Below are 26,449 nucleotides of genomic sequence, written 5' to 3' on the forward strand. Positions count from 1 at the left end.
AGGTTTGTTATGGTCAATTTAGTGAAAAATAAACACATTTAGTCTGGTCTAGAAAAACAGTCAGCAATGAGCTGACAGATCCAGGTTTGGATTTATTCATATCCTTTAGTACCATATATCCTTTTTTAAGCTTGTTCTAGTCTATCATGAGGAGGTTTAGTGTCCATCATAGAGGAAAGTATAGTGGACTAGGCTCAATATTCTGAGGAAAAAAATCCCCAAATATTTTTGAGCAAAAAAACTCAGAAATTTGGGAGACAAAAATAGAAATTCTATGAAACTGAAGTCAGAATTTCACTTTACTAGCAAGACTGGGTCAACCTCATCCCACGACAGACGCCCCTGTTTGCATGTGTCCCTGATCAATACTTGCCCTGGCGCTCTGCCTGTTGCCTTTCCTCTGGTCGTCTGGGAGGGGGGGCATAGGGTACGGGTACCTCCTGCTGGATGCGATAGATCCTGTAGAGGAAGTTGGGGACTTAGCAGGGGATAGCGTCCTGAGGAAGAGAGGAAGGAAGATCATTAACAAACTGCCTCTCCTGTTCTGGTTGGTTGAGGAGGATGTTGGCCAAAGATACAGATGGATTAACAAGGTGTCATCTGTAAGTCGAGCTGTTTTTAGATCCGTGACTTTGGGCAACATCGTCCTCGAGTTGCTCTAATTATTTGACCTTCCTGCAGAGAGAGGTTGCTCTTAACAGCTCTTATGTATCTTGATTAATGAAAAGATGCTGGAGGATTATGTTATACTTTTGAAAAATTAAAAAATATCCATATCTCAGCTTTTAGGGGCAACCTCTGTACACAGGAGTACACAGTTCCCAGCCGTGGAGTGGACTTGTCATAGTCTCCTGCAACTGACACACTTCACCCTGCTGCTGCATTGCTTTTTTCATCTTCTGCGCTGGCACAAAAAAAATGACCAGAAATTCACCTTTAGCCACTATTAAAACAACATACAGCTAAAGGTAACTTCTGCTGCCAGCTGAGCTGCTGTGTCGTCATTAAAAGTTGAATCACTTGTGTGTTTAAATGAGGAATGCTGGGAGCAGTGAGTCTGATGAGGTGACTGTGACGGCAGACCAGACCGGACCTGGGTGAGAACAACAGAATGAGAGAATCAGAGGGAGAGGACCTATCCAGTGGAACAGCCACTGAAAAGCCTGTCACATGTACAGCAGGTTGTTTACACCACTGCTGTGTGATCAGCAGCGGTCAAAGTAGTGGAGAGAGTCAGGAGGCAGCTGATTCAGGAGTTTGCTTTCTCACAGTGAATTTACATGTCAATGTTTACTTCCACTTTTTAAAAACTTAATTAAAATATTGATATGAAATGTTCTACATCATCATCATTCTCTCCAGATGAGGAAGCCTACTGATTTTGGTTATCGCCTGACTTTTCCTCTTATGTTGGCATACAGTCTACATTTGCGGTAAATGTGAGACGATCATTAGATGAGTTGTCACGACATGTGATACCATCATATAAGCCCATTTAAAGGTCACATTATACTCCTTTTCAACGAGTTTAAATACGTCTCAGAGGTCCCCAAAACAAGTTTGTTGTTAAAAATCCACTCTGATCCTGTATTTTATCATGACCTATAAACCCCTCTATTTCAGTCAGAGTAGGCTGTTTCGGCGTCTATGGTTTAAAATGCAAATGAGCTGTGCCTGAACACGCCCCTCTGGAAGGGGGTGTGGCTTGGGCTCTTTAGCTCCATGCCCAATTGTTTATGTTGATTTGTAGCTCATATTGAGGTCATCAAACTCCCCACTAGAGCGTTAAGTAGGACTTTTGCAGGTGTAAGTGATGGAAATAATCCTTAAGTCAGTTTTCTATAATTGTTAAGTTTTGAGGTAAGCTGTGATGATGTCATCCTCTACATCTCTCCACTCTTTTGGATTGTTTTTGTCCTGCAGAGTAGTAACATGGGAAGGGGGAGAAAAGTGCTCTTGGATACAGTGAAGGTCTATAGATCACAGTGCTGAGTGTTTATGTCATTGTTATGATGTTTCACTTGTAGAGGTGAAGAAAGAAAAAGTCGCTGAGTTGACATGAGACCATAAACTTCCTTGTTGTTGTCAAGGAAACCTTGTGGCTCGAGTTTATCTATAGACCTTGAAAATGAGCAGAGTGGTGGCCTACAGTTTGTCACAGCAGCACAGTGATGATATCTGCGCTGAAATGTTTGGCAGTGACATCACAGTGATGCAAAGACATGTGAGGTCAGTAGGCGCGAGGTTGAGTTGACACACAGACACAACACACATCATGCTGAGAAAACAACAGACTGGGGGAGGTGGAGTAGCAAAGGAGGGGATAAGGAGAAATAAGAAATAACTCTATTATGATTCTTAAACTGACTCAGGCAGTAAGAGCCATTAGGTCTTTATTTGCTATAAGATAAAGAAGAATGATTTGCGGAAAATAAAAGTCGGCAAAGTAAAAGACAAAATATAGCATAATGTAATGTGGAAATATGAAACTTTGTTTTATCTTTTCATTTAATGCTCAGCAGCCAACCCCTTCTCGTCCCATCATGCCAGTTGTGGATGATATGTACTCTGAGGTATTACTTTGAAACGTTAACATAAAAGTACAGGACTGGAGCTAAGTGTTACTTTCCTTGACCAAGCCACAAATCAAACCAAAAGTGAGGGTTTTAAAGACAAGCGTGTAGGGTACAGGACATGGTCTGAGATAATACCTAAGGTAAGGTCCTTGAGTGTTTTTATTCACATCTTCTACCCATTTAGTTACATCATAAAACTCTGTTTTGGAGCGAGGGGTTAAATACCTGTGGGAGGGGGAGGGGGGTGATGGACACAACACAAGGAGGGAGAGAAGAGAGAAAAGGAAGGAAGAAGGAAAAGAAAGTGAAAAGGACACACAAATCTCCAGAAAAAAGCCGGTGTGGGAGGGGGAAGAGAGGAAGAGGAGATATTTTAGGAAAGCAGAGCAGAGCAAAGATATCCTGAACACACTCCAAGATGCAATCGAGAAAATGGTGAGAAGATGGCAGACAGACCTGTGTGTGGTTTCAGATGGACACGGCACCATGGAAATCACAAACAACTGTGTCGTGTGTTTCAGGCTCAGTTGCATATTGGCTACATGTCACATCATTCCAAGCAGTTAGCGTCTCGCTGCTCAGTCAGTCCCATGCCAGCAGTGAGAATAGGTGCACTGCACACTCTTTCATATGCCAAGACTTTCAAACCCACAAACAAACAAACCAACAGAGCAGGCCGATGCAAACTGCTCATTTACAGTCAGCAGGCATAAATGCAAATATTTCATTGGTTCACAGACAAAGTCGTCGGTATTTTGAGGTTAAGTGCGGCCTCACAAGCCCCACTAGAGCTGAGAGTTCACACTGCAAGTGACAATGAGATCGCTCTATATTAACTCTCTCTATCTCAGGTACTGAATTTGAGAAATTATAAAAAAAAATTACATATATTTTCACAGCCATGATACATCTTTGTAGATTTTAGATCTAATGAAAAGACAAATCCAACTTTGAATCGTCCCTATTATTAAGTAACATTTGCCCTTGTTATCTTCCTTGTGATTAACGTTTTAAATATACAGACTGGATATAAGAAGTGGGATTAGACTGTGGCTCTACAAGCTGAAGCCAATGAGAAGGGCCTCAGTCATAGATTCTTTCTAATGGCCAACAGGGGGCAAGAATAGGTCTCATTTTATATGAGTGACTTAGTAAAGCCAATCAGTTGCTAATCAGTTTATACATTCATTCTTTGATTTGAAGACCTCTTAGATAAATCACAATGTTCCTTATTTTAGTTATGGTCACATTGAAAGTAAAACAGGAGATAAAGCAGGGTAGGATTTAGCTTGTCAGTCAAAGCATTTCAAAATATGGTCATTTAACTTTGGATCCCAAAATAACTTGGGATTTGTATGATTTTTACATTTGACATTTTTAAACCCTGACATTTTTAAAGCCTGATACTAAGAGCCATGATGCTATGATATTTTTTATTTTTGTGTCTCTTCATTGTATTTGTTGACATCGAACTTATAAAGAATATAGACTAAGGCCAACTTTATGAACTGATACTGTTTTTCTCTCGAGCTTCTCCTTTCTGCATATGCCACCTGCAATGTTCATTCGTCTCTCAACATGAGCCTTTTGCCATAATTAACTTACTCTGTGGAGTTGGAGCGAGCACGAAACTTCTTCCCTTTCAGTTTCTTACGATTACCGCTCAGATTTCCTGGAGAGAGAAAAAAAAACACAAACATGCATTTCAGAGTTTTCTACAGTCTTGAAAGTTTGGGAAAATGTTTGACTTTATCAACTTGTGTTTTCAATTTATTTAAGGTGGAAGAAATTGGTTGAAAATCTTTTTTTTGTGTTGCATCTTCGCATCACTGATGTAAATCAAAAATCTCAAATGTTTAAAAGTGAGACGGATTCTGTTGTTGTGCTTGTCCCATGGTGCCTCAAACCAGACACAAAGCAGAATGAGACTGACCCACATGGGGGCCGTATTGAAATGTTTGGTATGAACTTGATGTTTTTATGACAAATATCAAAACTCTTCATGGAAACTTGATTTTACATCATTAAGAAACATTTGATTTGATTATGGAGACTTCTAAAGTCAAGGAATTATTTATTCGGATTCCTTCCTTCCTTGTTTTTTTTTTTTTTTTTACTGTATTACCCCTGCATTTAAAATGTTGAAAATGTTTTACAGATGAGATACTAACTGGTGGCAAAGTCTACAAGCAAATATAATAGACATGAGACTCAATTCACATCTTGTCCTGGCTTTGACAAAGGCTCTGTGCCTTGATATGTGTTGTTTTGGGGAACAAACACATTACAGCCATTGTTTTTGAAGAACCTCACACGACGTCAATACCGAGGAAGTACAAGTGTTTCCTCTTTTCTATGAGTGGTGTAGATTTGAACGTTACCTTGCCATGAGTTGCTCCTTGGTCGCCCATTTTCACAGATGTCAGAGATGTGTTTGGCATCTGGGATTCTCTCACTCCATGAGTGGGATAGACCATTAGATCTACAAACACACATGCACACACAAACACACACATTCAGAGTGGGCAGAAGATTAAAAGTACATCATTATCCGGTCAGTTTGCTAAATGATTTCCTGCTCCTTCTGCGCAGGAGGAGACGAGGAAGAGCAGTGATAAAAAATGAATGAAAATAGGAAAACACCTTGCTGAAGATGGTAACAATATGAGCCATGAAAAAGTGACATGACAGCTGAGTGACATGATTGCATGGAGAATGTAGCAGTGCTCAATTCTGCAGACAAACAGAATATTTATCATTTTGGTTTTATTCCAAAATGTTCACAGGAAGAGTTGCAACATGGAAGCCTTGAAAGCAACACAAGCATGATAGAGCTCAACATACCAGAGAGACACACACACACACACACACACACACACACACAGCGAATGAATGAGTGATGATGAGATGGCACACCTGAAGCCAAACAGTGAGATGTTCTGAGAAATGGATGGGATGGAGGGAGTGAAGGACAGGGTGCAAATCTGCAGGTGCGACAGGCAGGCTGACCTCTTCTTGGAGCTGCAGCCGGAGTTTGTGCTGACCCCCGGAGGCATGTCGCTGTAAAAGGAATCTGCGTCCCCAGGCTTTGTGACATAGTCACCTGGGGGCATTTGTCTGGAAAAACACAAGAAAGCATTAAGATTGGAAATGCCTTTCTGTCTTTTGTTAGGATATTTTTCTCTCTCATTAAAATTTTCCAGATGTATACAGAAATGTGTTTTTTTACAGTGAGATATTTCAGTGATAAATATGGTCCGTTTTTACTCTGCTACAATATGTAAAGGTTACACTGTTTATGTAAAATACCAGTTTAATCAGCCTCTGAAACATTATCATTACACTCAACTCCCCCACTTTATAATCTTATTAATGTTATACTAATGATATCAGTGATGTATTTTTCACACAGCACTCTCAATTGGCCAGTTTGCATCGTACTCTTGAAAAAAAATGAATAAAACGTTTTTGTACTAGTCCCTTTAATTAAATTGTACTAGATTAAAATGACTCTGTTACTGTTGAGCAGTACTTTTTGTACTGGTGGTTATACAGAAAAAGGTCAATATTTTCTGATTAGAGATGTCGATTTTTTTATGTGGGCTAATTTAAGAAAAATTGGTTTATTACAATTCACTTATTTTGAAAGTTAACTTAGACTTATGTTATGCATCCATAAAAACACTGTGACAAAAACTGTTTAATAAAAATAAAAAATTGTAATTAATTTATGTCAAAAATAAAACAAATTGTAAATATAGTTGAAGGGAGCAAACCTGCAGAATCTTCTGTGAACCTCAGATTCAACGTAGCATCTCTGCTTGTAGCTCCTGTCAAGATAAAGACCATTAAAGTTTTCAAATGTATTATATGAGATAAAGCAGTGATTATGAGCTGTATTGACATGTTTGTGGGATTGTTCCCTGATATGTGAATAGATAGTGACTAAACAGACCTTTATTTAACTGTACATCTTACAGACTATAACTGTAAGGTCTCAAATGATTAAGGCCAGTGATTCATAACAATATAAAAAAAAAAGGAAACTCTGAATGAACATTATTCTGTGACAGAAAATATGCTTTTCCCTTATCCCGATAAACATCTCCTGAGTCAAGCTTTCTAAATTTCTAAATTCTTAATCCCTAAAACATCACACTTGCAGGCTGAGGCAACACTCACTTGTAACACCAGGCTGTGGCGGCCATAATGAGGGCGAGGAAGAGAAACGAGCCTACGATGGCCCCGATGATGATGTTGGTACTGGTGATACCTGAGACAGAGAAGGAGAGGGAGAGTGGGGAGCCGGTGTGTGTTAAATGGGTGTTTGCCTCTTTCTTCCTGAATCATGTAGACACAGGGGGATACACAAACCACAACACACTGCAGCAGGACACAAAACACAGTACATTAAGCAGGAGAAGTGTAAAAGGAGAAGAAGAGGGACAAAACTGGGAGATCCACCTGACACCCATTAGTTTAACACTGCTGGTTGCTAACATGTGTTTCAGGTTCTCACTCAGATTAAAACTTAAAACTGCTTGATTTTTGAACTCAGTAACTGTCACAAACAATCAACCGAGGTGAGCTGAAATCGGGGATGAGAGAGGAAGAAGAGAAGGAAAATGACAGGATCAAAGACAAGACGAACACAATGCAAAGGAACTCAAATCTGACCTCAAGTCACTCCGTCAAAGACATCAGCCTGTCGACAAAGAATGAGTGTGAAAATAATGACAAACAAAAAGAATGGCATGCATGGTTCAGTGAATACAAATGCAGCTGATTTTAATGTGCAGACATGAAACCAACACGGAGAAATGAAATAAAGAAAAACCGCAACACGTATAAGCCTTCAATATTCAACAAAACATTTGTGAAGGGGATGAAGGGGAAGGATTACAACCGAAGAACTGAGAGATGAAGTGGGAGGTGGGATGAGTTTTGAGTAAGAGGGATGGAAAGCAGAGAAAAAAAAGAAAGAAGAATGATGAGAGGAGGTGCAGGGATTATGAGATGAAGAGAGGTTTGTATGAGGAAAACAAAGAGTGAGAGCGTCTCTACCTGAGACTGAGGCTGTCGGCCCCACCACAAGATAACTAAGAGGAGATGTGGAGTTACAGTCCTCTCCTGCCCAGCCCAGGTAACACACACACTTCAGATCACTGCTGCACACCTACAGCATTAGAAACAGAGAAGAAATGATTATAGTATATATATTATATATATAATGTGTGTGTAGGTGTGTTTACTGCATGTGTGTACCCCGTGTCCAGAGCAGATGATCTTGTCAGTGGTCCCGGGGCAGGTGCTGAAGTTAAACTGTTGTATGGGGAGACATTTGTGGTTGAAACAGATGCGGTCCGTCCCGCAGGCCGTACCGTCCTCGACGTATCCCAGATCAGTGTCTTCATCGATCAGCACATGAGCCCCACTGAACAACACACACACCTGAGTCACTCACACAGAACTTAACATGAGGCAGACTGTATTGCATGTACATAAAACGGAACATTAACGATACTGTAGAGTAGCTATGAGCTTCTGCATGTCTTGTTTCATGTGTTCTTGTGTTTTTCCTGCCCAATGGCAGAGAAAATGAATCCTTTCATACACAAGACATTTTAACCCGATTTCTTGTCACAACCTGGGAAAATAAATACTAAAGTGAAAACTAAACAGTATTTCAGGAAATGTTCTTCTGCAGTGACGCGTACCTGCAGTCAAGAGACGCGCTGTGACGGGCTACTGAGAAAGAGGTGAGGCCTCCCTGCAGCTCTCCCAGACGTGGGGAAGGTGAGATGTTGGAGCACAGCAAGTAGCCACAGTGAACGTCCCTGAAATACAGAAACGCAAACAAGGCGATCACAAGGAGTCAAATAAGGTGATGTAGGATTTATCTTGGGTTTGGTGGCAGGAAGGGCCGACTCACTGTTTGTTACACTGGATCCAGGTGTCCTTGTCCTTCCCACAGTTGCCTTTCTCTGTCCCTTCAATGTTTAACTTCTCGTAACAGAACTTGTCAGCCGCAGTCGCCTCTGAGGGAGAGCCACAAAGAACGAGAATGAACAGCCATCTGGAAAGTTTCTGAAGTTTCCATAGAAAGTGTATAGTCTAGAAAGAATGACTATAATCAAAATGTATGTGGTATATTTAAGCTTTTAATTAACACATGGTATGTTTATCATTCTTACTCTCTCCCCAGATGTACTTGCACTGCCTGTCTTTTGTTTTGCACCTTCCGTTGAAGCAGCGACCCTGTAAAAAGAAATATAGCACATGAATAAATTAAATTGCACAGTACAGCAGGACCTAATACTTATTATCTATACACCTCACCTGGTCCTTTTCACACGTGTAGCCATCCATCTTGTGCACATTTTGTGGACACTGCATAATAAAAAAAAAAGGTTAAAAGATTTTTATTTTTTTTAAGGAAACCAGAGAGATACAGGGGTTTATTGTGTGAGCCTGTAGTTGAAGGAAAAAGTATTAGAGAAACTCGGTCTCACCTGGCTGGAGTTGCCTGTGCAGTTTTCGGGGATGTCACAGTCGTTAACTGCATCTCTGCACACAACTCCCATGAATTCCATCTGTGACGGCAAGCAATAAAGACCAAAAAGACTCTCAGTGCACTTCATTCAGGGTTTGTGTCAGTTTGACGCCAAGCAACAAGCACCCTCTCTCTTCTTTCTTGACTCCCTAACTACTATGAGTCCATCAAGGACAGGTATGTGTACCTTTCAAATAAGGTGTAAAAAGGATTTTATAACTATTCCAGTAATAGTCTGTTGAACACAATATGATCAAAGAGGACTATTAAGTTTAATATGCCAAAAGTTGTTGGTTTTTTCCACTTAGTCCATTTGGTCTCAGAATTCTTTGAAAGCCGTTTCTTACCAGAGGAGTGTCAGATAAAAAAGCAAATCCAAGAGGTAATGGCCACTATACAACAACAAAAAGTCTTCCCCCTTTTCATCTTGGTTGCGTGGACAGCTAATGCCTCTCACATTCCCATCATGCATCTTTAGGAGAAGATGAAAGGTGTAGGTGTGTCTTTTCTTTACCTGACAGTTGTTGCAGCAGAGTCCATCGCTGCACTTGGAGCCTTGTGTCAGGGTGCACTTGTTGCAGCAGGCCTCGCCCTCTCTGGCACACTCCTAAAAGACAAAAAGAACTGCTCTTAGTGGTCTGCTTTTGACTACCTAAAGGTGTTTCAGTCTTTCTGAGTTCAATCCATGTAGGATCTCTCTGGAGAATTTCTATGACCACGCTCTAACTCTTTATGCAGCCAGGCCTTGATTTCTCCAATGAAATCACGACATTACTTTAAATCAACTCTTACTAGGCACAGTCTGGCACAGCAGGTGGTTTGGTTGTCGGGTATTTGGCACATCACTTTGACTTTGCGTGATTTTCAAGTTTCCTCTTTAGGATTCTACATTACATCCACATTAGCATTCATCCACTCTCACATACAGGAGGACTGCAACTCACCACTGGGCTGCCACAGTCGCACTCCTCTCCGGGCTCCACAAAGCCATTTCCACACACCGGAGGGTCCAATAGCTGAGGAGGACAGGACCAGGATTAACAATTCAACTATTCAGGAGACACACTTAGGAGTCATAATGTGTGTGTATATTTGTGTGTGACTGTGACAAACCTTCAGGGGCTTGTTGAAAAGACAGGCTCCTCCACCACTGTTTAGAAAGTTGTAGTACTCCTCCACATGGCAGTCGGAGAACCTCTTTGGCAGGTAGAAACTGTCCCAACACAAACGCAGCATATAATACAGTGAAAACAGTACAAACTGCATTCAAAGGAAACAATTGGGGGGGCAGGGGGCTTCCTCCCTTAAAACACATTACAGACCAAAAAAAAGGTAGTGTTGAACACAAATGACATTGCACACATCGATAACAAGAATCAATTTCAGATCTACAGACAATGTATAGCAGGTCTTATCTTGTTTAAAGTCTGAATATATCGGGTTTACCACAGGTTACCATACTTACAGTTTAGAGGAGATCCTCACTATAATCAGGAGGTAAATATACAGTATAGCTAAGAGTGAGAGGGTCATGTGAAGACAAATAGGATGTTAAGGAATTTTAAGATGCATTTATGAAATGGTCTTGAAAATGACCTTGTATATTTTGGATGATTCATTTATGGACAGTTATTGCATTATTGTGTGATATATAAACAAGCAGGATACTCAGTTATCATCAACTGTTGGTTGCGTAGTCTGATTAATTCGATTCACTTTCAGTGAAACACAGCTGGATTGTACATTTATTTGGAGCTAATCAGCATCCAAAGTATTTATGCAAATCTCTCAATCAGATGTCAGGAGTTCACTGTTATGCTCATAATGACATCGGCCCAAACCTGAGCAGCACTTAGATGTTATTATCTCTGTGCTTAGTTCTGATTATGCAGCTGGCACATGTTGAACTGGAGGGCCTCTGGTTGCGCTGCTCATCAGGAGACAATGCAATAACAGAGCCGGAGAGAGTCAAGGGCTGAGAGAGGTCGTCATAATTTGATATGAAATGTGACTAAACGAAGCCTCCTACAGCAATAATGGTTGTATGAAGAGCCAGTAATGATGACACTTAGATGATGGATGAAGTACATTGCAATATTTTTGAAACTTATCAGGTTATAGGCTATCACTTTTGACTTGCATCAGAAATGTCTTTGAATTGTGTTCAAATATTTGAGTGATAATCACCTTTATTTATTTTTTTTATTTTTTTTAAGATGTTTTATTTTGGGCTTTTTGTGCCTTTAATGCAGAGAGAGGACAGTGGATAGAGTCAGAAACCAGGGAGAGAGAGCGGGGAATGACATGAGGAGGGGGGCCACGGGTGGAAGCAAACCCGGGCCTACCGCTCGAGACGAGAGTCTCAACACATGGGACGCACGCCCTACCACTGTGCCACCATCGTGCCCCGATAATCACCTTTTAAACAGAAATAGGCTCAAAATAATTTGTCACAAGTGCATCTGTGTTAATGTGGGCTTATAGAAATTATTCAGGCACGATAAAGACTTTTCATTTCACAGCACAAAGGAGGAACATTCGATTTACATGTGTATTCCAAATATTTTTTCAGATTTGTGTGTTAAAGTCTGTGAAGCACATCATGTACTGTATCCAATAAAAGGTTACCTATCATCTCCAGTAATTTCCTTGGCTCCTCTTTTGTTTATTTACAGTTATCATGTCACCCCCTTGTGGTAGTCAAGAGGCATTGCAGTCTCTGAACCACACTGCTCCAAATGTATCTGCATTTATGTGTTTTCTGTTTTCTTTTGACACAATATTGGGCAGACTATATGAATACATTTAATCAGAAAAATATATTCTTTCCAAGCTACACTGGTTATAAGTCATATTTTTTCCTGTTTTGATTTTCCTTCCAAAATCCATTCATTCATGGGAAGAAAACTACAAAGCCCCTGAAGTCCCAAAATGTAAAAAAGTGCGCACAAGTTTTTTTTTTTTTTTTTTTTTTTTTACTTCAAAAGTAAAAAAAATAAAATGAAAATAAAATTTAGCTTGTATGTGAACCAGTTCTCAATCTTCAATGGACCAAAATGCATCTAAAAACATTGGTTTGTGCATTTTTAAGGGCCAACTGCCATATAAATACTAGTTTTAGTTCATATTAAAGAGGAATAAGAGCAATAAGCTGTGACACATTGCGTAGGGATAAAATCAACTCTAACACACACACACACACACACACACACGCACACACACACACACACACACACACACACACACACACACACACACAGTAGCCTAGCCCTGTGAAAATGTAAGAATAGTTATTAGACGGTTAGGTTGAACAGACATGCAGTAGATGAGGGATCAAAATAAATATTGGTCAATGGACATGAGTGAGGTTTTCTCATTGAATACAAGTGTCTGAAATACCATTAACTTTATTTTAAAGAGAACAGATCAGGACCAGGTCTGTTCACAGGTGAGGGGCTATGTCACATGACCACATGAAATTATGACAAATTTGTGATTGAGCTTCAAAGGGAGCAGGAGCAAAATCTCGACACAGAGTGTTAGAGGAGGTTAGACTTGTTAAAGGCAGATGAATGACATTGCAGACTGTATCAATAGGATAGGTGTGGACAAACAGAGCTGATGAAAGTCCTCAATATAAAGGGCAAGAGAGAGGGGGAGCCCATCAATAATTCAAATAGCCAAATTAATACAATTATCCTGGCTGATCATCCGGTGAAGTCGGCCAAAAACTGAAGAATACACATAAAATTATGTAAAAATTGTACAAAATGATGATGAAAAATACAGCCAGCGTAAGACAAAGGAACATCAAACTGTATTTGTTCATATCATTTGAAGCAAAAGAGAAGCTGGGGCCGCAGCGGCTGCAGTGCCGTCAAATGAGACCAGAAAGGTTGTGATGACTGACAACCCCTCTGAGGCAGCCAGCTGGTTTAAAATCAGCACAGGCAACGTTCTAGCCAAACTTCTGCTCACCTGCTGTCCCATTCGGGATAGAGGGGGAACGTAAGAGGTATTTAAGAACAGAGGTACATACACACACATACACACACACATCGCACAGGCCCATCTGAGTGCTCACAGTGGCACAGCACCATACTGCACACTTGCAAACACTGTCATGACATCAGCATGAAACCACAATAACATACACTGAAATAATTATTACCTATTTACTAATCTTAGCAAGAAACAGATTATATAACATATCAGTGCTCAAAGAACCCCAATGAAGTTATATAAACAAGCCCTATAAAGAATAAATATTTACTGACACCTAGAGGTGAATTATCAAATTACAACAACAACCCATTTTACAGACAGTCGATTTGTCTCATAAAATTGATACTTGTGCAGTTTATACATATACTGTATGTTTGTATGATATACTTCCATGTGTCCTGTTTCTATTTAAATTTACATTTTTTGTGATGTTTAATGTCAACAATTAACAGAATTGAATCCAACTCTGATGTTTTGATTAACATTTGACTAAAACCTTGAGGGCATCAATTATTCAAATGAATAATGTTTCATTCTAATTTGTCATAAAATCTTTTGTCTTTTATTATTTCTGCTTTAACATGATGACTTGGTGAGGTAATGTACTCTGAAGTAACTTACCCAACGTCATCCATGATGCAGCCAGTCCATCGATCATCACACTTGCATTCGCCTGGTCGAAAAAATCAACCATCAACACTTCTCCAACACAAATTAATTAAATAATTACTGTGAGAGAAATAGAGCAAAAAAATGTCATTGTGTACCATTTAGGATCCTCTTCTTGTCAGAGAAGATGCCAATGTTTTGTCCAAGAGACTGAGCGAGGGTTATGGCCATCTCATCTGTTTTCCCGTACTGATGAGGAGGACAGAGAGAGAGATTGTTGCTTTATTTATCATTTTCTTTTCTGAACACACACACACAGTTTTTTTTCCTTCTGTTTATTTTTTTGTTTTATATAATTATTAATTTTTCTCATGCTAAATCATTGATACTGTTGATATTTTTTTTATCGATGCTTTGGCAATATTGTCTGTGTAGCATTCATGCCAATAAAGTGTTCTAAATTGAAAACTGAAATTGAGAGAGGTAAGAGACAGACAGACAGACAGACAGACAGAAAGTTGATAAGGAGACAAACAAATCAGGATGTCTCATAAATCAGGAGAAATTGCATTACTAATAAAATTAAATTCAATAAATTGTTGGATTTTTTCATTTACAGAAGCTTAACTTATGTAAAGATGAAACTCACACTCACACAAAACTAAAGAAATGCACCATATTGAGATTTAGAAAAGTATTTATCTGTAACTTAAAGAGAGGAAAGAAGTAATGTCAAAGCTCCAATAAATGTTAAACTCTGTAGCTATACATTTGGGACTTACCTCATTGACTCCTCCTCCTTTGGTCAGGGAGCAAACTCCTCCCATATAAGACGCTCCTCCCCAGCTGCTGTGAAACCGATTCCCGCTGATAAGAAAACAAAATGTAATGTTTATATGTTAAATGAATCTCGGTAATCAAGTGACTCAAAAAAATCCTTCAAGGCATTCCCGGACTTACGAGAAAAGGTGAACAGAGTCACATTTCTCCTTGATGAAGTCTTTTCGGTACTTCATGAACTCCCTGAGTGTCACCATGGGGTTGTCATCGATGTTAAACTTGTTGTCAGCTGACCACGTCTCCATGGCAACAAGCACAATGCGCGTATTAAGCTGTTCCTTGAAAATCTGAAGAACGAAAGTAAATTGAATATTAAAAAGCTATCCTTTGAAGACTAGACTGGTGTGTCTCATCCTAATCATCTTCTCCGGCTGTTTGTCAGAAGAGAAACAGTCAATGGTCGGTATGATCAATATGATCTCGCCAGCAGACAGCAGCACATTACAGGTGGCGAGACAAAGTCAACAAGGGTAACCGTGTGAAGGACAGAGAGGAGCAAAGTGGATAGCAAATACTATTATTTGCTCTCATAAGATAGAACAAATTGGGGTTCTGTCCAAACAAACACAAGAGAAGTGGAAAACAGAAGACTATTTCCTTAAACTAAATAAAAAACACAGTCACATAACAAAGCTGACAGAGCAGAAAGAGTGCAGACAGTGATCTCTGCAGAGGTTCACTCCTACAATCTCACTCTCACCCTGACATGGGCACATTCAGAGCTGTCAAATCCAAAGTTTGTGGCACTGCACGGTACAGTAGCCTGTATAAGCATAAGATTTATTTTAATGTAAAAAAGTTAATGAAATGATATAACCATTCATCTTTATAAAAACCCTGAGGGTCATTAAACAACCCTTGCCTCCCTTTCCTTAATGTAAAAGGATGGATGCCACAAACATGTCCTTCCTGGGTTTTTACACTGTAAACCAAAGTGAGCTATAAAATCTACACTTTACCTCTGAAACAGTAGTGCAAAAATAAAAGTCCTGAAATGTCCTTGTAATTACTGAGCAGATTAGATGCATGAGATACATTACACAGATTCAGAAGCAGCTACAAAGTTGATCTCGAGTTATGACGTTTTGTTTTTTTTTGACCTTCATATGTAATTCTAAGAAAAGAGGATTTTCCATTTCCCCTTTAACTTCCATTGTTTAGAAGTGTTTGACAGATTGAGTGTTTTAAGTTCTTCAACTGAAGCTGAAGGAGCGCTGCATCCATCATTTTCAAAGGTCAGAGATGTTTCCTGTTCCCCATACTGGGTGCTGACTGATTTCAAAAATGACAATAACAGAGAAAAGTAAAAAATAACTTTCATCTGTAGAACTGTCTTCTCTTAATATTGTTTGTATCTTTTGGACTGTAGCTTCTTAGCAATATTTGTATTATTATCTTGTCTTGTGCCACTGTGAATGTGGCCTCACTGACACGGCCATTTGCCGTACACCAAGAAAAAGCGACAATTCTATACTCGTACATGGAAATCAATGTGTACTTCCCAAATAGCGCCTGCTTCATATGATCCTCTTCAAGGACATAGCAAAAAGCATGACCATTCTTCAGCTTCTCAAGCCTATCAGTTTACAGACGTGACCCTGAAGCAGGTCAGGTTTCAGTAGCACAGCACACAGATGTTAATGAAACACAGAAATATCTGCCTCAGTGCTGTTGAAATGCCAATGCTGTTTGCAGTGAAAACTCTTTTGACAGGCTGGTTAATAGCTGTATGCAGCATATTATGAGCCATAGGAGGTTTTAACTGCAGAGAGTGTGGTTGGTTGGCAGAATACAGTGCAATGTGCAGCTCCAATACCTGGGAGTGCTTGTGGTAAGCTTTCCAAGAAGAGGATCAATACAATTCTTACCATGTCAGCCATATTGACCACTGACTTAGCATAGTTATTCGTGTGCCCAACGGAAAGCCGATGCTTCTTGTACTGAAGAGAGACAGAGAGACAGAGAGGGAGAAAGAGAGAGAGAGAGGCATGAAAACAGGATGGAGAGGAAACAAACAATAGTGTTAGTCACAATCTGGTACAAATTCATTTCAAGCCTTTTAAATCTTCTAAAAGGAGCAGGTGTCTGCACATTTGCTTTTGCTCCAAATATCAGCTTTATTGTTGTGCACTTAACAATCTCAGCCACAGGAGATTTAAGTCAGGGCCAGTCGGATGAATACTGTCTGTTCAATGTACAATAAAGGGAGTGCCTTGAAGAGTGCAAGCACTTATTTCATTTAAAGTATTGACTCTCAGACCACCCAGCATCCTGTTCTCCGTTCATATCAACCTAAAGGTAAAAATGTGTGATTATATTGTTTGAGTGTCTTTAAATGATGCTCATTCCATTTGGGCTTAAAAGATGAGACATCAACAACAACCAGAAAGTCAATTTCCAAACACTTAACAAGGAAACATTTCAAACAATTCAAGTAACATAACGGAAATGTGCAATGCTGACAATCACTATTTTAGCTGTGATGATTTTTCTTTACACAGCGCTCAACACACACACTTATTTTTATTTTATTTTATTTCAAATAAGCATTTAGGCCTACAGTAAGTGTATATCCACACCATATCTATGTAGTTTAAACTTTACCATTAGATGGTCGTTGATCACCATCAGCTCAATGTATTTGGTCTCATCCTCTATACCTCTTGACTCATGGGAAACCTGAGAAGAAAGAAACACAATTTACCAGTTTGATCATAGAAGAAGACAAACACACAAAGTCCCACACGTCACAGAGAAAAATAAAAAGAATAAAGAATAGAAAAATATTAACTCTGCAAAACTAAACCAATTTTTCTGTTTCAAATTCCAAATAAAGATGAGAGCAGCTCTGAGGGACAGACAGCTGCAAACAGCTGACTTTATCTGAGAAAAGACGAATGGGTTTGAAGCAGCCGCGACTCACAAGGTAAATATTTAATGCAAAAGAAGAAGACAGAAGAGCGGGGAGCAGTTGTGTGAATTTAGAAACTGTGCTCTATCTTTAGCTTTGAGAGTTATAAAAACAAACACACAGGGATCAGTGCACTCCCACACACACAAGCATGAGTATGTTAAAGTCAACATGAGTCCATCAGGAACCCTCTTCAATAAAGAGGTCTGGCGAGGTCCTACCTGTCTCTTTTTTCTCCTGTGAACAACTTTTGACCCAGGAAAAGGAGGGCTTGGAAAAGGCGGCTCTGGAAGTTCACCTAAGAAACAGAAACATGAATTTCTAATCAATATTTTCATACAGTACCTTCAAAAACAGTCAGACACACCTTCTATGATTAAAATGGAACAACAATCAAAATGATTGTACTGCCTTTGATGCATATTTGTCATATATTGAAGATTCTAATGTCTTCAGTCTATATCTTACCATTGAGGAGGTCATTTAATCCCTCTTGGCCTGCAGATTTATAGATCATGTGAATGCGGACATCCCCCTGAAAGACACAAAAACTGTAAATTAAATCACAACTCCCTTTAAAGTGTCTGATGTGTGGACTGGAGTCAGGGCTGCTGTGTTGGAGTTCAACGTAGGTAACATATCTGAATGGAACATGTGCTGGTGTTTGTTTTATTCCTTATTTCTACTTCAAAACCTTCACAGCTGTCAAAGCAAAGGAGATGAAACATCAGACAAATACTTGACTTAAACACATAGTATCAATATAGCTTCTATGAAAAATGTACCTTTACAAGGGTTTTTGAAAAACACGAATTACATTCTGCAACCAAAATTAAACTTGGATGCTAATGAAAGTCCATACAGACCAGCACCAACACAGCACAAAAGATCATCGGCTGCACACTCCCCTCATTTAAGGACATTTATAACTCTTATAACTCTTGTCTGAACAGAGCAAAAAACATTGTAAAGGACAGCTCACACCCCGGCTTTCATCTGTTCAACATGTTGCCCTCTGGCAGACGCTACAGGTCTGTCAGAGCACGGACAAACAGACTCAAGCACAGCTTCTTCCCCAGAGCCATAACCACACTGAACCTGGACATGCGTTGACCGTCCCGCCCTCACCACACATACTGTGCAATATTTATTTTATATTTCTGCAATATTTCACATTTCATACTGTGCAATATTTATTTTGTATTTCTGCAATATTTTACATTTCATACTGTGCAATATTTATTTTATATTTCTGCAATATTTTACATTTCATACTGTGCAATATTTATTTTGTATTTCTGCAATATTTTACATTTCATACTGGGCAATATTTATTTTATATTTCTGCAATATCTATTTGTATTCTGTTATGTTACTACCTGTAAATAACTCCCACCATACATTGCTCATCTTACCTGAATGAGAGTTCCTTTTTTTAATTTCTTCTTTTGTTTTTTTTTTAGCTGTGGATGCTTGTATGTGTGTGCACTTTAAGGTGAAGCCAAAAAATGTCGTTGTACAATTGTATAATGACAATAAAGACATTCTATTCTTGACCAACATGTGTATGTTTTCATTATAGGTCTACTGTTAGAAAATGTATTATTTTTGTACAACTAGTTCCTTTTGTGCGATTTTTTTTATAACCTACTTTTATTTTTTTTCAACGACAATTATTACCACCCACGTGGATTCAAGGCTCCGAGTGTATGCAGGGAATAACCATTGGGGAACAAGTACTTGATCTCGCCCACGCATGCGTGAACCACCTGTGAGACTACACGGAGGGCAGCCGAAACACTTGCTATGAGGCCACATCCTGTGTACGGCACTATCTACTGTCATTTTGTGAAAAAGTTTCTGGGTTGCTTCGTCTCCAAGCGTGTAAAGAAGTGCCATGTTAAACGTGATCTAAACACGATTGAACTGCTGGAATTTAAAGGTATTGAAGTCCATTTGTAACCCATTTTTGTCGAGTTTGAGTTTCGGGTAGCAACAGGTTGCTTAAATGCTAACACATTAGCCACAAGCTAACGGTATCGTTGGGACATTGTTAGTTGGTGTATTCTTAAGTTACACTCGCCTCAAATAATAACCTTACATTTAGTGTGGATATTTCAGAATTTGGGTTGTTGATACATGCAGCTCTAATAAGATAATCTTTGTTTTTAGACGTGCTCATAGGACTGAGGAGCTAACGAAACAGGAAGGTAGTTTAGCATGTAAACATTAGAGGAGTCTAACTTTATCTGCTAAGTGGATGTAATATCTTGTTTCTAAATTATCTCTCTGTTAATGAGTAATGTTTATCACTAAATGTCAGTATAGTTAAGGGCTGTGTGTTTGATACACCCACACGGTCTGCTATGTTTACTATCAGCCTATTTTTAAATTGGACCATGACGTCATTATCACGATGACCACATACAAAATACTTTAAGAGAGGAATGAGATAAAAACATATATATACAGTTATATATGTTAGACAACTACAACTTAGGTTCAGTATCATAAAATTATTTCGTAAATAATTTGTTGCAGACACTTCAGTCCCTTCTGGCCCAAACTGCTAAGGTCTGCTCTCCTTTATTTTTGAACTAAGATACTATTACTTCATTTTATTATACAGCTATAAGAACCTCATCTTTACTTACTGGACCAGGAATGATTAGAAAAAAACGTGCCAGCCTAAGAAGTGCATTACAGTACTTAGTACACCGTAAACCAACTCTGAATGGTGCCAGGATGGTCTGAGCTTGTTGTTTTGCATGGATCAAAGTCCAGCTAAATTGTTTTATTTCTTAGCTGAATGTGATGGAGTGTTTTTTTTAGCCCGAGTCTAAATTCAACCAATGCAAATTATCTAAATGGATGATAGAAGATAAGTCAGGACTTATTATGTCACTTCTGCATGCTGTAATTTAAAGGAACCTCAAGCCGTTAATTCAATAGATTACTGTTTTAGTCTGTACAGTCTAAGCAAAGTGCTGCAGAATGGACACTTTTCCTTGCAACATCAGGCCCCAAGTCACTCCTACTTTGTTTGCTAATAAAATGAGAGCATTGTTTCTCAGAGACAGCAGATATTGGGTCAACTATACTGTGGTGAATAGAAATACAGGGGGGTTGCCCATAGCTAGGTCAGTCTGTGGCACAGTTAGTATACTTGAATAATAATTGGGCCATTTGAAGAAACTTATTTAACCACCAGTTTAAAAAAAAGAACAGTATTTCTAAATATCAGGAGTTCCTGTGTGTATAATAATATTTATTAAGTCACATCATAGACCTTTCACTTTGGACTAAACTGACCAATCACTGGTCTCACTTTCTGTCCTCATCTTCTCAAACAGGAACTCTCAACTTGGCCTTTGTTCCTATAAACATCCACCATGTCGTGCCGAGACATCCACGCCACCAACGCGTTTGCCTTCATCATTGCCTTTGTGTGTGTGGGAGGGATTGCTGTGGCATCGTTAATCCCACAGTGGCGAGTAACCAGACTCGTCACCTTCAATCGCAATGCCAAGAATATCAGCGTGTATGACGGGCTGTGGGCTAAATGTGTGAAACAGGATGGCTATTCAGGATGTTACTACTATGATTCAGAGGTATTTCTTAAGGAAACTTGTTCTCTCAGTCCTTTTGCTTTTTTCTTTCTATGTCCTAAAACAGAAAACATGTCCTCTTGTTTTTCTAGTGGTACTCTAAAGTGGACCAGCTGGATCTTAGGCTCCTGCAGTTTTGTTTGCCGACAGGTCTGCTACTCGGCTCTCTGGCCTTGCTGCTGTGCATGTCAGGAATGTGTAAGACATGCTGCTGTTCAGAGAAGCCTGAACCGGACATCAAGACCACCAGATTCCTAGTCAACAGTGCAGGCTGTCACCTGGTTGCTGGGACGTTCTTGTTTCTGGGAGGTGCTATAGCTTTGGCACCCTCAGTCTGGTTCCTGTTCCGTACCAAGGAAATGAACATCAGATATGACAACATTTTCTCTGATGGCTTTGCTGTGTATGTATCCATTGGCTGCTCTGGGGGACTAATGCTGGCCTCCCTGCTGATGTTCATGTGGTACTGTATGTGTAAAAAGTTGCCTTCCCCTTTCTGGTTGCCACTGCAGACTATGCCCACCTCTCTGTCCACCCAGCCTCTCACTGCCAACGGATATCCTCCATCCCCAGTGTATGGTCCTCAGCCATTCCTGGCACAAACATTTCCTCCCACTGTGATCGACACTCAACCTTATGTGCCCTCCCAGGGCTACTCACAAAGTGTGATAGCCCCTGCACCACCGCAGGTGTACATGTCTCAGATTTCTGCTCCTGATGGGTATGGTTCAGAGGTGGGGGGAACCCAGGCCTACAGCTATGCTCCCTCACAGAGTTATGCACCATCACAGAGTTATGCACCATCACAGAGTTACGCACCCTCACAAAGCTACGCCCCTTCTCAAGGCTACGCATCTAGCTACGCAGGCCATCGCTACTCTTCCCGCTCTCGCATGTCTGCCATAGAAATCGACATTCCCGTCCTGACGCAGGGGCAATAGGGGAAGAGAAGTTGATATCATAGAGTTCACCACTGATCAGACTAATACAGTATGATTGATGGAAGTTAATAAATATGAGAGCTATTTACAGCCCCCAGAGTGATAGCTTCAAGAATTCAGTCAGTCACTCCGGGTCTCTAAAGTGCTGATTATAGAAGATGGGATCCAGTCAAAGAAGCCTGAAGTACTAATGAAGGATGAGATTTCCTTTAAAGGAGGCTCACTAAAACACTGCCGAACACTGTATTCAGCTTAGTATTGTAGAAAGAAAAAAATGAAGTTATTTGCAGCCAAAAACAGTGAAAGAAACCTTAACCGACTATGTGGCTTATCTCAATGTTTAACTGATGAGGGCGACTTAACTTTACTTAGCTTGTAACCTGCCTATGTGTCCAATGGACCAACTCCACAGCTACAAGTTTAAAAAGTTCCAAGAATTGATAACTTCACATAAATGATCACTCTTACCTTTAGATTAAAAGAAGTGTATCCTGGATGCCAAAAAGCTACATAAACACTACAAAAAAAAATACTGTTCTGTTACATTTTGTTTGTCTACATGAACTTCATACACGCGTGATAAAAATAACTTGTTTGTGCAAAGCTTAAACTGTAATGAAACTGTCTTAAGGTTAACATTCTGAGGTTCTGCTGAACAACTTCTGAATGAATCACATGTTTGTAATTGTTGTACTGTCACAGTGCCCTGTGAAGAGCAGCTGTCAATGTTAATGCACTAATTATGTGAATACTGTGCCAGTTTACATTGCCTTTGTTCACTAACTTTATTAGCTTTTAATATTATCTAACACTGACTTATCCCTCATTAACATGTCATTCAAATGTTTATTTAAAAAGATGGCACTACAATGTTTTTAAATTGTAAAATGTATATCCAGATGCAGAGTTAGATCACTGTTTTTTAAAAACACTATGTTAGGATGTTATTAAGCGTGATGTTAAGAAATAACAGAATGGGGTGCTGTTCATCGGAAACTTTCTGAAACAAGTGTCATTTGGTTTTACTGCAGGGTTAGTACTTGTGATTAAGCCAAATGTAATCTATTGCCTGCTGTTTTATTTGTTGGTTCTTGACATAATGAGAAATGATCAACTTTTATTTACTGTCTAAATATTGTCATTTTACAAAAGGTCATTTATATTATCAATATTTTTTCTACACTTCCACCTTTATAGTTTTTATTAAAACTTGATTAATAATGTTTCTTCATGTCTGTTTATGTGCTGAGCTAACAAAAAACCTTATATACTGCTACGAAGTACAAAATGGCAACAACAAAAAAAATCAGTTTCACAATAATTCTCTTTATACCCTCACCCAGCTCGTGAAAAACAGCATGTACACATTGTATTACATGAAAATACAATGTGCATCAGCGCTCTGCTTTTCTTTGCACTTCAGTTACCACAGTAAGAATATGAACTCACTGACATATGCCCTGAACCTTGATCGGCTCTGTGGGTAAATATTGAAGTTATCAAATCACCGGCTTAAGAGAGAAACCAGAGCCAATTAACAACAGTGAGCACTCTATTAAAATGAATCTTTCAGTGCTGCAGTGTTTTGTTTTATCTTTGATGTAGTCCTTGTGGACCGGGCGTCTGGATTAACAGCCAAAATCGCAGCAGTCATAATTGGAGCCAACTCCGTCTTTGATGTGACACTTTCATGTTGACTGAGAGTTTAGCTGCTGATTACTAATAAGAACATGATTATAAGAAGTGTGTGATATTTGCACATGCTCAGCAAAGTCCATTGTTATCAGAGCATTATTTCCCGTAAATTAACTGTTGTAATCAAACATATTCTTGCCCCAGCATCGTCTTTGTTCCCCAGATCAACACGCCCAATCAAACAGCACTGTTAGAAAATACACACACAGTGTATAGACTCTGCAGGGAGTGAACAGGGATGGAGATTTAGGGTCTACACACAGATGGTCTTCATATGTCATGCTACAAAGAGACTGGGGCGGAGCCTGGGTTGCCATGGGAGATGGTACCTCAGACACAGACTGCTGGCTCATGAATATAGAGCAGGGAGGGGTAACATGCTTTTATTCTTGCTCTCCTTCTGCATGTGTAAATGAACAGATCCAGGTTGGTGACTTGAAGTTGGCTCGAGGCCACAAGGAGACCTCTTTTGTTAATCCTGTTAGCTCCGATGCACACTGAGTTTTTTAATTCTAGTATAAAAAAATAATCCTAATCTTGGCACCTTTTGCAAACACCCCCTCCTCCCCCAACCTATATCCTGCCACCACCCCCATCCAATCCAAATACCCTTTCCTTCACCCTATCACTCCCCACCCCCCTCTTCCACAGTCAGCCTCCTCTCATCTGGTAACTTCAGGTCAGATCACCACACACAGAATGTGAGTGGTGGAAACTACAAGGTAGTCAATAACAACCAGTTATTGACATCACAAAATGGAAGCTGTGTGAATACTTGACACCAATGCAGAGATGCAGTAATCCATAACCAAGTGCTCTTCAATTGGTTTAATGGAAAAGCTGCAAATGATCAGCTTCTTTATTTGCCACACAAAGAGCATTGAGCAATAAGCAATGCGAGTCGGTCAACAGATGAAATGTCTCAAGAACTAAAAGATCAAATTTAAAAGACAAATGAGTTGCTTAATATCTAAACCAAGCGGCAACCTCCGATGTTGAAGAGTTAAGCCAATGTGAAAGTGCAAAATCCTGCAGTGCAAGAGTCCGCTTAAGGCTGGCTGCAGAAACTCCGGAAGGCACATTTACATCCACATCCATTTAAAAAAAACAGTTTGAACAGCAGAAACTAACATATTATTGGCCCATGTCTCGATCGGCACACACTGAATGCGGGTGAATTTTTTGATCCTTTAATATTTACAGTCTATGATATAAACTGGATGCCTATTATCAAAAAAAGTAATACATAATCAGGTCAAAATGTCACTTTTTTTCCTCTACCTCAAAGCTACTTACTTTCTAATAAGTCTCAGATGTGTTTTGTGTAAAGTAAGTTCGCATACAAACCAAATCAAGATTCATGAATGTTTAATTTTATCAGGATTGATTCAAGACCATTCTTTTTAACTTTATAATTATCAGCATTTTTGTACAGCATTTAGTATTACATTAATACATTTATTTGAATTAAATTGTGTTCATTTTCCAGAGATAGCAGGTGCTAAAGTGCTCTTGAATACAGATATCTTGTATGGATTTAGGACACAGAAGTCTGAGGAAGAGCATGCTGGCTCATCAATTGTCCATACATCTGTTAAACAGGAGCTCCTTGTTGTGCAGATTTTGTTTGCTTCTTTATACCTATTGCTTTTTATTTTATTTTATCTAGAACCCACATGGGGATTTGCCTGTCTTTTTTGACTTTTCATTGGATTTAGGACACATCATTTTCTAACCCACGTATAAATGAAATGTCTGCCTGTTTACACAGTTTAACATTCTGTACATAGCTTTACAAATGTAATAATAATCCTCTGAAGGCTACTATTGGGCAATTTCATCAGTGAAATGTGCTGCGACACTTGAAAAAGTAAAAGTAAATACAAAGAGATGCAGAGATGTTGCTGCAGAGGCCCTGAGGTGCAGGGGAGTTTGAAAGGTGTTCAGAAAAACACACCAGTACCAAACATATGGTGTTTTCTGCATATGCAAGTCAGCATCACAAATCCTCAGTGCAAGTTGTCTGCATGCAAACGCTGACACTTACAAACTGAAGAAGTGCGAGATTTATCAGCCACGTGGCGGCAGGGAACATCACGTTCTTAGCTAGTGAACTTTAACTCTGCTGATCTGTGTAGCTAACACTGTAGTCTCCACAAGCATATCTACATAACATGATGAGACACTTTAAAAACCAGTTCAGCTTCAGAATGTGACATGCTTGTTCAGAACACACTTAATGTCCTCAAACCTTTTCTGCCTTGGCGGAAGGAGGGCAGATGGATTTACCATATGGCCGACGGGAGTCATGCAGACTCTCTAGCTGAACACACGCCCAACCCTGTCATGTTTTTTTTTTTCATCGCTTCCAACTAGATCACGACAACTGTATAAGTAGAGCACCTCATTACATAAAGACTCATTTCAAACCTTTACTAACTGAAACCAAGTGCAATGTGACTGTTCAAAGCCAGTTTCATGAATAATCACTCAATATTCTGAAAAGATAGCGCCCTTTAAAATGAACTTAAAGAACAATATTTAAAAACACACAGTTTAGACACCCAGGATACAAGAAGATTTTTGTAGCACTGTAAAGAATGGGAGAACCACCTTCAGACAAAGCAGACCATAACAGAGACAAAGACACATAGACTGAGGGTGAAGTAGAGAAAGAGAAACACAGAGAGGAATCCAGGGATGTGAGGAGG

The 26,449-nt window shown here is 39.4% G+C and overlaps 2 protein-coding genes across 3 annotated transcripts in view; one reads left to right on the top strand and one right to left on the bottom strand.

Annotated features, from left to right (window-relative positions):
• Positions 1 to 26,449, bottom strand: part of adam22 (ADAM metallopeptidase domain 22) — a 60,250-nt gene that overhangs the window by 2,957 nt on the left and 30,844 nt on the right. The window contains exons 7-30 of one of the 2 annotated variants that reach the window (XM_029278903.2): positions 17,963 to 18,029; positions 17,716 to 17,792; positions 17,188 to 17,262; positions 16,452 to 16,523; positions 14,704 to 14,870; positions 14,526 to 14,610; positions 13,902 to 13,992; positions 13,756 to 13,807; positions 10,243 to 10,342; positions 10,074 to 10,145; positions 9,644 to 9,736; positions 9,089 to 9,169; positions 8,916 to 8,966; positions 8,771 to 8,834; positions 8,509 to 8,614; positions 8,294 to 8,413; positions 7,842 to 8,010; positions 7,641 to 7,752; positions 6,759 to 6,849; positions 6,353 to 6,406; positions 5,493 to 5,693; positions 4,958 to 5,058; positions 4,182 to 4,248; positions 374 to 497 (exon numbers count right to left, since the gene is read on the bottom strand). In XM_029278903.2, coding sequence (XP_029134736.2) covers positions 374 to 497; positions 4,182 to 4,248; positions 4,958 to 5,058; positions 5,493 to 5,693; positions 6,353 to 6,406; positions 6,759 to 6,849; positions 7,641 to 7,752; positions 7,842 to 8,010; positions 8,294 to 8,413; positions 8,509 to 8,614; positions 8,771 to 8,834; positions 8,916 to 8,966; positions 9,089 to 9,169; positions 9,644 to 9,736; positions 10,074 to 10,145; positions 10,243 to 10,342; positions 13,756 to 13,807; positions 13,902 to 13,992; positions 14,526 to 14,610; positions 14,704 to 14,870; positions 16,452 to 16,523; positions 17,188 to 17,262; positions 17,716 to 17,792; positions 17,963 to 18,029 — 2,292 coding nt within the window. The remainder of the gene's footprint in view (positions 1 to 373; positions 498 to 4,181; positions 4,249 to 4,957; positions 5,059 to 5,492; positions 5,694 to 6,352; positions 6,407 to 6,758; positions 6,850 to 7,640; positions 7,753 to 7,841; positions 8,011 to 8,293; positions 8,414 to 8,508; positions 8,615 to 8,770; positions 8,835 to 8,915; positions 8,967 to 9,088; positions 9,170 to 9,643; positions 9,737 to 10,073; positions 10,146 to 10,242; positions 10,343 to 13,755; positions 13,808 to 13,901; positions 13,993 to 14,525; positions 14,611 to 14,703; positions 14,871 to 16,451; positions 16,524 to 17,187; positions 17,263 to 17,715; positions 17,793 to 17,962; positions 18,030 to 26,449) is intronic. The other variant, XM_065958013.1, reaches the window with a different exon arrangement.
• On the top strand, positions 19,258 to 23,266 carry cldn12 (claudin 12). Its single transcript, XM_020641964.3, has 3 exons — positions 19,258 to 19,436; positions 20,848 to 21,105; positions 21,195 to 23,266. The coding sequence occupies exons 2-3, from the start codon at positions 20,887 to 20,889 to the stop codon at positions 22,041 to 22,043; spliced, it is 1,068 nt and encodes a 355-aa protein (XP_020497620.2). The 5' UTR covers positions 19,258 to 19,436; positions 20,848 to 20,886; the 3' UTR covers positions 22,044 to 23,266.

Source organism: Labrus bergylta, chromosome 8 (genome assembly GCF_963930695.1).
Source record: "Labrus bergylta chromosome 8, fLabBer1.1, whole genome shotgun sequence".
Classification (NCBI taxonomy): domain Eukaryota; kingdom Metazoa; phylum Chordata; class Actinopteri; order Labriformes; family Labridae; genus Labrus; species Labrus bergylta.

Coding starts and splice junctions, on each gene's coding strand:
- cldn12 (XM_020641964.3), top strand. CDS start 20,887: ATGTCGTGCCGAGACATCCACGCCACCAACGCGTTTGCCTTCATCATT. Junction 21,106..21,194: donor GTTACTACTATGATTCAGAG/GTATTTCTTAAG, acceptor TTGTTTTTCTAG/TGGTACTCTAAAGTGGACCA.